Source organism: Schistosoma mansoni, chromosome 3, assembly GCF_000237925.1.
Source record: "Schistosoma mansoni strain Puerto Rico chromosome 3, complete genome".
Classification (NCBI taxonomy): domain Eukaryota; kingdom Metazoa; phylum Platyhelminthes; class Trematoda; order Strigeidida; family Schistosomatidae; genus Schistosoma; species Schistosoma mansoni.
This window is the reverse complement of record NC_031497.1, coordinates 13,163,707-13,175,991: the sequence shown is the minus strand read 5'-3', so window position 1 is coordinate 13,175,991 and position 12,285 is coordinate 13,163,707. Positions and strand designations below refer to the sequence as shown.

The window sequence follows — 12,285 nt, the reverse complement described above, 5'->3', positions numbered from 1 at the left end:
AGTAGATCTTTTTCTAATTTAAAATATTCAAAATGATTAAGAAAAAGCCGCCCAAAACATTGCTAGCGAGAGCATCAGAATATCTGATGAAATCACTATCCAATACTCAGTAAGCATTGTTCAAAAGTCAACTAGCTGTATTCAGTTGAATTATATAAATCTCATATAGTATAACGATTAATTAAATTAATAAAATGAAAACCTTTTGGATTAGACAAAATGAAGTATGTATTACCTTGTTTTATTGCTTTCAGTATATATATATATATATATATATATATATATATATATATAGAGAGAGAGAGAGAGAGAGAGAGAGAGATGAAATGAACAGGAAGAAAAAAGCTTGTAAAAGGAACAGTATTTCACATCAGAATTATACAAATATTTGCTAAAATTGTGAGTTTTAGTGAGGACTACCTTTAGTGTAATAAAAATGTTCAAATGTGTTTTAAAAATCAACATACATGAACACAAAATCAGAATAGTGACTCGACCATGTAAATTGATAGCTATATCTATGTTATATCGTAGAGTGCGTGAGTGCCCTGTTTGATATATGAACGTGCTGATTCCCGCCAATGAGAGAAGAGCGAATTATCGATCGGAGCATTGATATACAAACGTATTGAGCAGTCTTGAGTACTACTCGGTCCTACTTTCTGCCTAGCCCAGCCAGTTGAGTCCAAAACACCAATAACAGCCTCTGCAATATGAATCATTATTCACAAACATACTAGGTTTATATACCAACCAAACAAACCATATCATACTATAAAATAGAAAATAACATTAGTACAATAATTGGCCAAATGTGGCTGTGAATAGGGGAAAGTAATCAATAGACTGATGATAACTCAAGAATCGTATAATAATAGTTCAAAGGTCAAAATAAAGCTAATGATACAACAATTATACAATAGGAAATATACATATTACATTGGTCCATAAATAGTCCTCAAAAGATATCATTCATAATTCACCAGGGGATATAACAATCTACATAAAAGAAACAATGCACTTCATGATAATTATTTTCAGCAGCTACCAAGAAATTAGTGCATAATTGCATAACTGAGTTAGGTTTAAACTAATTGTTGTCTGAAGAAAAAGAAACATTTGACAAAGTTTTAATTCGAAGACAGATAATATATCTAAAGTAAATAGGATTACTAATGTATAAACTGTAGGTAATATTCACAGTAGATTGAGCTCAGCTATAATATTATAAAAACCGAGGATGGCGAATAACTATTTTGCCTTAGTACGAGATTCCTCAGCATCATTGATGAGCAAGGAGGATCGGATGCAGACATAAAGGCGAAGATTGGCAAAGCAAGGACAGCATTCCTACAGTTGAAGGACATATGGAAGTCAAAACAACTGTCAACTAACTTCAAAGTGAGGATCTTCAAAACGAACGTCAAGACAGTCCTACTGTACGGAGCTGAAACGTAGAGAACTACTACATCCATCGTCAAGAAGGTACAAGTATTTATAAACAGTTGTCTACGCAAAATACTCAACATTCACCAACAGCGTTTTATGGGGGAGGACAAACCAGCTTCCAGATGAAGAGGAAATTAGGAAAAGACGTTGGCAGTGGATAGGACACACATTGAAGGAATCACCAAACTGCATCACGAGGCAACCCCGAACTTGGAATCCAGAAGAGAAGCGGAAAAGAGGAAGTTCAACGAACACATCACGCCGGGAAATGGAAGCAGATATGAAAAGGATGAATGTTAAATGGAAAGGATTGTCCAGAACAGGGTTGGATGGAGAAGACTGGTGTGCAGCCTATGCTCGTTCACGAGGGTTAACGGGCATAAGTAAGAAGTAACGAGATTCCTCAGCAGTAAACGCCCACGAACCCCTCTTCCAAGGATTAACTTCAAAACTTCCATACCTCACCATGAGTGCTTGATTATAACAATATCGTTTAACGATAAATGTATCTAATAAAAAGCATTTATAAAATGCCTGGGATTAAACCCCTGGACGTTTTGTGGATTTACAGCACTGGGGATCTTCGTGCTAGGATGAAGCTGCTGTTAAATGTTCCATAGTTTACAATTTCATCCTAATTGAAGCTATCCTGTGACACATACCACCTACAAATCAGAACCATCTCCACAAAACCGTTTCATCAATGCACAAGCTATTGCAATTTATTAAAAATACGAGTTTAAGAAAATGATGCAAGAGATTGTGATCTTTTGATCACTTTATTTAACATTATAAGTAACTCCTTATTTACTGTATAACGTAAACATAGAAAGATATTTCTATCTCAAAGTAAGCCAGTCAATTTAATCGGTTTAATGTATTACATTTATTTTTTTGTATTTCTTCAGATTTATGGATTGGCATTTTATATTATTCAAGAGTAATAAGTTGATTAATTTCTTCGTATAATTAATTGTTTATTCATTGGGACAGAACTGACTGTAATCATTTCCATAATAGACGTTTTCTTATGACATAAACGAGAGATAAAGTTAAGTATCGGTGAACAATTAATATTAAAATTACATTCTTTTTAACAAATATTCAGGTTTAGAGTAAAAGTCACAATCATACTCAATCACCTCACACAAAAATACCGACCTTGAGCTATCCATACAACGACCAATCGGAATTATACTAATCACTCACTGGTCGTTTACACTATACATAGCGCGATTTTATTGGTTGATTAATTTGAATGTGAACAATTTAGATGATTGATCAATTGCAGATCAATTAGTTTAATGGGAAAGTAAACGAATAGGGTGGGTTTTTGTCAATGTGGTGTTTTTATAATATCATCCTTTAATGCAAAACAATATAAATTGTTATTTCTTTATAAATTATCAAGTGAAAAATCCATGGACTAATACCTTCTTTAAATCACAATTAATGTTAATGGTATACTGACACAACAGTAACTAATAATTTTTCATCAAGAAGCTGAGTATTACTTCGATGTGACAGTGACTATAGGCATTACGTCAAGTCAGGCTCTACAATTCATATAGACCATGTCAAAGTAATAGAGAGTAGAACTACAAATTATTTAATGACATACAATAACTGTGGGAGAATAACTTATTATAACCATATGGAAACGTATCTCCAGAGAACTTCAATATTGTTTCAGTCACAACGCAAGAGCTGTATTTGGTTTTTAAATACAAATCACCAAGCACAGCTCTGAGTAAAACATTAATTTGTAAGAACTAATGATATTAACGGGCTCCCCAAACTGAAGTAGATAGAACAAAATCCGGACGCATAACCTGCTGGACCAAAGCTTAATCCACTGATGAAATAATGATTAAGTGTAATCTTTAAAATCAACAATAAAATAATCATTTTGTCTGTTTAATTTACATGATCAAAATTATCTAATCCAATTTCACATAGTAAAAATAAGTAAGCTATAAAACTGGCTTGGCCAATGTAATAAATATACATCAAGCTATGCTTCCATACACTAGATGATTCTCTCGGACAGAAAGATTTCTTGTTTATTAAAAGTTTATTTGCACTTCATTTAGAGGTTTACTTATCACTACTTTTTATGTAACTTGAATGTAGAAACACTTTATTACATGTAACTGTAAGTAAAATAACCAAGGTTGTTGCCTACTTTGTATTCAGCCAATGACAAATGTCATCGCTCAATAAAACTAATCAAGTTCATAAAGGGGTCTCTTCAAGACTCCTATGAACTAATCGTCGATTATTGATGTTTTTTCGATAATATACTAACTATACAAAGATTGCCTCATGAATTGGATTCCCAGTTATCATAGACACCTAGTCGAAACAGTCTGGCTAAGGCTCTCGATGTGTTTTTGATCTCATTCGAATATATCCTTACATTATTAGTACTACGTTTTAACAATTTCTAAAAATTGTGAGAAATATTGGCTGATCATTATCATTTATTTGTGTGCATTATTGGTTTCTTGTCCCATTAGTTTTAAAACCCTACACAGTAATAATTATATAAATGTATCTTTATGTCAAGCATAAACAAACTTTGGGAAAAGTTGTAGGATATTTAATCTAAGGTTAGATTACAAGCATCATCTCTGCGCTCATAGTAGCTCCGCATGAATTTAGTGGTAAAATCGTAAAAATTGTATTGTAATTGTAAGGTCGTACATTGCATCGGGGCACGGTATTTATTGAAGTATGATTATGTCAGAACACAGTTAATAGTAAACATATCTAGATACGAAGATTATGGCTGCGGGTGTGAGTAATGTAAGCAGATATGAACTCCTCAGTTGAAGTTTCCTGGATCAGATGAGGGGAGCCGTCGATGATCGCTGATTGACTTCAAAATCGATCACAAAATATGTCTATTTTATTTCCATAAATTTCGACATTATGTTATTTATCATCATACAGGCATTTTTGGAATATGTACCAATTTTATCAAAAAATAGTTTGATTTATTCTTTAGGAGATATTCAGAAGTGGAATGTATATCCTTAGGATTCGGTAAGCGGTTCTAGATCAATATCTTTGTGTCAGATGATTTAAATCTAAAACGCTTGAAACTTATAAATTGTTACTGCTTAAATATCGAATGAAAATAGTTTAGTTCATGAGCTGAAAACCACAGCTTAAAATCTTGTTTACTCAAAGTAGTAAAATAGATTCACTCAGTATTTCAACATTAATTATAATTGCAAAAGGAAAGAACCTATACGATGGAACTGATTACACATGTGAATTAACACTAATGTTTACAAACGCAGTTCAATCGTGTCAGTTAAGTCTATTTAATGATCAAACAGCTAACTCACCACTAAACTGAAACTAGCAAGTGATTACCATAATCGATTACCCAAGTTTATAATCAAAATAGATATTTAGGTTCATAAGTGTCTGCAATTAAATTACCTCATATCAATAAATTAGGCTATAAAAATCTAACTGTTGACATCAGAATTAAAATAAAAATATTAAAGAGACAATTATGGGACATATGAATGTGATAGTGATTCGTTTCAAGTTTCTACAACACAGAAATAGCACCCTATTTATAAAACGAAACTGTCTCTACACTAAAACACTACCGACACAAACACATATGAAAACGCCTACATAGCATTAAATATAGTATAAATGGATTCGAACAACTGAATCAAGCTGCTTTTTTACAACTGAAATAGATTTAACAATAGGTAAATACAAAGGAAGAAAAGATAAAAACACGCACATACAAACAAGCAAGCAGGCGCCAAAATAGACCATTTAACATTACCCATTAGAAACTAAAAAGATTATACGTCATTACACTATCACAATTGTTTGATATATTTCTTTGCAATATTGATTAAAATAACAATAATAATCATAGTAGTAAACACAAAAATCTTGACTGTCACAAAATAAGCGTTATTTGAATAATTGAAAGAGGGGAAAAACAAAACATATACATTGATAAAGAAGGATTGACGAATACGAGATACTTTTAATTTATGATTAATTAGCTCACTAAATCAATTATCTTCTGAGTAAAGTTAGTTGGCAGATTGAAATAGACACAAAAATAACTGAGTCAGATTTGATTAACTATTTTATTTTGATAAGAATGATGCGGAAAATGTAAAACTATTTCTATCTATGTGTGTAAATATATGATGACGAGTAGGAGAATTCAAAAGAAAGATACAGAAAAGAACAAAAGCAAATGAAATCCTGTGGAACGGATAAGAGACTACGTAGAGATAAATCTATGCTTCTGTGTATATTTCGTTATATATATATATATATATATATATATATATAGAGAGAGAGAGAGAGAGATGCACAAGACCTCTGTTTGCGAGCGACGGTAACTTAGGAGCAGAAAAGGATCATCAATTACAACATCAACAGGTCTACTAGTAACAAACTAAATTATACAAATCTGTCAAGAGTTAGAAACAAGCACATTAAGAAATATTTTCAGAGAACGAAGTGACGAAACAGATTAGTGATGAACAAACAACTGAGCAATAACAACTTCAGACATCTTTATGCAAACATAAACGACAGGATCAGTATATTTTAATTGTTTCCAATTCTTCAAAACCTTCCTTCTCTTAATACTACACATATAAAGGAATGGGAGAAAAGTGGAAAACTCTCCCATGGATGGAAGAAAACAATACATACACAAATGTACATACTGTGTATGTGGAGAAAGGAGCAATTGAATAGGGGAAAATAATCCTTTTTCCCAAAAGTCAAACCAAAGACTAGTGTCACAAACGAAATTGAAAGACAAATTTGGAAGGAGAATAAATTGACAGCAAACAAGTGTGGATGTAATTGTTTTTCTGCCAGTGTGCATATATAGTGTGATACACAACACACCTTACCTAATAATGTGAAGAGAAATACATTATAATTATTGTATACTTTGCTTTTTTTATTAAGCCTGAGCAATACCATCTGACGCAGCAGAGGAGGTTGGCCTAGCACCACCAGCACTATGACATCTAGACAGAGGAGGATTGTTTGTAATGATTGAATCTAAACGATGATTAACAGTTGCTGTTGTTGTGGCATTATTGGTGGTAGTTTCTGAATTAAAAGAACCATTGAAGTGATGCGAGACACCGCTTGACGACATTCTTAATATAGCACCATCAGGGAAAGATGAAACGGGCATACAACCACTATCAGAACCAGTGGAAAGCATAATTGAATTGTTCATATAATTAAGAAAATCTGGATTAGTGAAATTTTTCACCAGTCCACCACCATTATTATCTTCCTTCACCATTGTATGTCGCGCAACACATGGGGTGTATTCTTCAATCGATTGTTGTTTAGACGATTTCACTGAAGGACGAGATAGTTGAAAGAAACAATGACGGCATACACGAACCGGTCCACTTGGTTGACTTGTTGTAACAATACGACGATCAGAACAATTTGCACAGAATATATAACCACAATTTCTAGAAAATAAAGAAATAAAACAGCAAATGTAGGTAGTTTGAAATATAAACTACAGTTAAATAGATAACCAGATTACGACAAGTTAATCTATCTTACAATTTTGAATCGAACAGACCAATTAACATTTGTATCTCATAAAATCTTTTTTGTCTTTGTATCTTTATAAAACCGATGACAATTTAAGGTTTCAATTGGTACATAAATTATCTTTGAAGACGAATGTCTTCATTGATTTCAAAATTCATTCAAATGTCTTGAAACATGAATGGAACCCTTTGTTTTTCAAATGAGAACAAACATTCTAAAGATTGGTGAACATGATGCAAAGTGTAAAACCGTTCGAAAGTAGATTTACGGAAAGAATTCAAAACGAACACTTAAATTTGCTTGCCTCCTAGTTATTCAACAGAGTAAATATATTTATAGTTCTAATGGTGAATAATCAAGTTCTGTTGAACACACAAACATGATTGTTTTTTTATTTTTCTGTAGTCATTGAATAGCATAGTATAAATAACAAGTGTTTCATCGTGTGTGGCTACACAGTAATATCTCACTTTAGAGAATCAGAGGGCTAGAAGACATTCTCTTTAACATGCTTCGCTTTAAACTATGTCAATGATATTGACACCGTTTTAAGTAACCTGAGTATATCAAAACCTAAGACTTGTTACATAGTAAGAAAGTGGAAGTTATTGATAGAACATAATTCTCATATCAGTTTACCCTGCATAAACATAAAAAACAACCAGTGTGATATGTAAGATAATAATCAACGCCCATTATTTTATTTGTCAATTTACACTACGCTCTAATGTTTTACAAGGTAACACCATCATAAAAAAAATGTTAAGCAATCAATTATGCACAGGAGTTAATTAGCGAGAATACAAAACTTACCGACAATGGTGTTTAGGTCGTAAAGCCGAAAATTCGATACGACATAATGTACATTGGTGAGCAATACAATCTGGCTGCAGTAAAACAGACTGACCATCTTCCGTATCTATTAATTCAAATGAAGTTGTCTTACATGATGCATTCAAGAATGTTGATTCGATTGGATCATTTAACTCAGACTTAATGTTAGATGGATTGTGAGCTTCTTCCGAAATCTAATAAGGATTTAATCAATAGGTTAGCACTGAGCATGAGTAAAAATCCACCAAATAAAATAGCAAGATTGCAAATACATTGGAAAACATTATTAGTACAGCAGCTAATAAGACAAATTCAATTACTGGTATCTCCGACCCAACTCTATATCCATTGATTTACAAGTGGACATTAGTCTATGGATAAAGAATAACAACAGCTGTAGAAATACAAACGGTTAAACCAATAATCGCAACTGGTATGATGAGTATAAGGATAACCTCATTGATTGTTTTCAGATTGTTTTGATCATTGTTTGATCATTTCTTATTTCAAAAGTAACAAACACTCATACTATCTCGGATGAATATTTTGTACACATTTAGCAGTTCATATTATGTAAGAGAATTAAGTCAGTTGATTTAAACCAATCTTCTGAAATGTATTTTCTTGGGATTAGGCGAACAGTTTCGTCGGAAAACTATCAGTTCTCTCTCATCACAGTTATTTCAATATTTTATCATACTAGTTATTTTGCCAAGTAACTAGTGTACTAGCGAGGGAACAATTATATTGGTCACGATTGTGTTCTAGAATACTGAAACCCTGTCTAAAACGCTTTTCATTGTAAGCAACATGGTGTGTAGTCACCAAAGGTAGTGAAGAACTACAGTATTCGGTAAAACTATTGACTGAGTATGACTAAAATAACCAATCTTAAATATACAAGGAGAACTAGTGAATAAGAATGAAAAATTCTATTTACTGAACCCGCGGTAACTATAGTTGGTAAAAAGCCATGTGGAAAAATGTCTTAAAACATGGCATACCAGAAAAAAAAATCCAAGTTTATAAATTCACTGTATAGTAATCAACGTTTAACATGCTCTGTCTTGCATTTACATACCAAACATTATGGACTTTCATAATTCTTAATATCCAAAGTAATTCGTGTGATAATACTAAAATTTATATTTTAATCAACGGTAATTCAAAAATTCTTGAAATACAACTCCATAATAAAGGTTTACTCCTGAATTAAATACATGGTTACACAATATTGAAATATCCCTACACAAATCTGAATGTGAAAAAAAATTTGTACTGCATATATGTGGTTTATAAAATCAGTTAAAATAATAAACTCACATTTTTATCTTTAGAAATGGAAACAAATAATTCACTACTCAATAAACTGGACTCTTTAGATTTACACTGACCATTAATATGACTATTTTGTGTAAGCTTCCGTTCATACGATGACAATGACGATGAAAGAGATGATAAATGATCATCGGATGAGGCAAGTGTATTTTTGTCTTGTTTACATGTTTGAGTTTTAGTCAACTCGAGAAGTTGTTTTAATCTTCTCGCCTCTGAATTCAACCGTTCTACTTCCAGTTGTGTATATTTTAATTTGGCTTCTAATGCAAGCATGGATTGCTTTTGTGTTTTACGATTATAACGCTCTTGACATAATTGTGAGTGAGCATGTATTGTTAGGCGATCTACTAGCATAGGTAAACCATCCCAATCTGGAAAACATGACAATGTGTTCATCTAAATAATAGAGGAAAAAATTTAAAAACAATGAACATACGCATATCTTTTAATATTTTGATTTGTCCTACATACTACAAAGTTAGTGACAGACTACATGTACCAACGAGTTGTACTAAATCAATGTCTTTTGCTGAGACAGTGAAAGGCTTTTTTATGAAACCCAATTTTGCTAGATTGTGAAAATAATTTATATTCGGTTGATTTGAAAGCTCAACAATCATGTTCTTCGTCATAGTCGGTTAGACAAATATGCTTTAATAATCTCCTGTCAGTATAATGTTTAGAGAAATAGTAACTTGCACCAGTAAACTTGTATGCAATGCTCTATTTTATTCTAAATATCAGATACGTATTCACTACAAAGGACTTAGTACATGTTTTTATTGATTTAAGTTGTCATGTTTGGTATTGCTAAAATGAATAAGAAATAAACAATATACACACAAAGAAATCAAAGATAATGAAGATATGGAAGCAGAAAGATCTAAAAAGAAAAACAAGTTTTGACAAGGAATAGAAAGAATTCACTATGTTCAATATTCAGAATGTAATTTATTTGTACTACTGTAACCAATATTAAGCCTTCGACCATTAATGTCGTTCTCTTTTTCAGTCAACCTGATCAGACACTTCATTTTCTTATACAATACAGGACGACAATTAATTGTTTATTAACTGATGCCAATTCATAGTCTGATCTCCAGAAAGCCCTTCTATATATATAACACCTACTCTATCCGGGATTTTCAGTTTAAGTAAGAGGTATGTACGCATGTGTAAAATTTGTAAATATGCTGTACAATAATTGATTATCGATTTAACATAAACACATGGTTTATGAGCACATATCATGTGATATGATTCTGTGCAACCACAACTGACGAAAACGAAGTGTTGATAATACACTTTGAAAAGTTTTCCAAACAAATAGCCTAAAAAGCAAATACAGTAGCTTAGTGTTTTTTTAACAAAAAAACAGATGTCTAAAATTAAGATATTTAATCAAAGTTCAGTATCATCTGAAAAACAAATAAAAAATAAGGACGGTCAAACTAATTTCTAACTTATTATTAGAACAAAAAAAGGATACTAAATTAAACCTTAGGTATATATTTGATGTACAGCTGTTAACTTCACAAACAACCGATAGCCAAATGTAAATATAGTGAGTAACAGTTTGTAAGTTAAATAAATGCAAATTTATAGTCATACACTGAATCAAATAACTGATTATAATTTAGTCGCATTTATTTGTTACGTGTGACTGTGAGCAGACAATGCTGGTTGGTAAATTTTAACGAAAATTACAGAAAGTCGGTACTTTCAGTGCTTAGTTATGACTGCCTATTGTTTGGAGTTATTTTATTATTTATTATTTAAACACATAAACATTGGTACAAGAAGCACCAAATAGTTATGCGCCACAAAAATCATTCGATTTGGGTGAAGGCTGGGATACCGTCCAAGTGCCCAAACTGAAACGGGTGGTTTTCTTAGGGGGCCACACCCGGAGCCATCGACCTAAAGGTCTAATCCATAAGGCAGTGAAGCAACGTCAGGAGATGCAGTTCCGTAGTAGCCGGCGACCAATAATTGGTTCATACGCCATTTGTTCCTTCAGGATACTGGAGCCCATGTACACCATTGGTTTGGAATCAGGGTTTTCCAACTCCCCTACATGGATTCTCAGTGACTATCAACCTGGTTAAAGCGCCGGAGATTCGCTTTTCTTCCTCTCAATTTCGTAAACAACAGTAATGTCACGAGAAGGCAGTGAGTAGGACTTCCAGGACAGTGGGTGCATGCATGTGGCCATGTGAGGGCATTTCGAGAGAGAGGGCTGACTCTTTTCGCTCTCGGCCATACCAGGGCATTTTTTGGAGACTATACAGACAGAGAAGTTGAAACTCAATGATCTAGTTATATGATTAAAGGATTAAAAACTTCTTGGTTTATCTTTACGCAAAAACGTACGGGAACTAAAAGGTTATTATACATAGGTCTTTAAGTTATTGACAACAAATATTTTTTTCACTAATGGACCCATTATTTACATTGGTATCCTTGGTATTATTCTGTTATTAAATGTGATTTTCTGAGACATATTTATCAACACAGTATTACATTCAACTAGATCAGATAACTGTAATCAACAGAATATATATATATATATATATATATATATATATATATATATACGTACATAGCCAGTATGTCCAAAAAACAGTATTAAAATAATAATTTTCAACATAGTGTTACACTTTTTTACTGTAATTGATAATTATCTTTAACTAGAATATGGTAATATGATAAATAACTACTGTTAGTGGGGTTTATAGTACATTAGATTACTTGACAATGTAATACGTAAGCATATTGTAACTTTTGTGGATCAACAAATTTTTAACTTGAACTCAGTATAGTAAATAATAATTAGGATTTTTTAAAATCAGATTGCTGACTGAGGAGAAAGACTATACGTACATTATAATTCAACTATTACAATTTAAGTGATGAAACTATTCGAGAATATATCAGATGTATTAATAAGAGTGTAGCGGTTAGTTCACAATAAACATGATTCATGTAATTATCTAATGAGAAACACAAAAGAAACTTTACTTAAATAATTATTGGTAAGTTCTACATATTACAGGCAAATGACAAAATTTG

The 12,285-nt window shown here is 32.2% G+C and overlaps 1 protein-coding gene across 1 annotated transcript in view; it reads right to left on the bottom strand.

The window, feature by feature from the left end:
* Nucleotides 1–5,165: 5,165 nt before the first annotated feature.
* The window catches only part of Smp_012970 (myotubularin-related protein), a gene marked incomplete at its 5' end in the record, with an annotated part of 42,771 nt that continues 35,651 nt past the window's right edge, over nucleotides 5,166–12,285 (bottom strand). Inside the window, 3 exons of the mRNA XM_018799289.1 lie at nucleotides 5,166–6,953; nucleotides 7,855–8,069; nucleotides 9,199–9,609. Coding sequence (XP_018651092.1) covers nucleotides 6,422–6,953; nucleotides 7,855–8,069; nucleotides 9,199–9,609 — 1,158 coding nt within the window. The 3' untranslated portion in view covers nucleotides 5,166–6,421. The remainder of the gene's footprint in view (nucleotides 6,954–7,854; nucleotides 8,070–9,198; nucleotides 9,610–12,285) is intronic.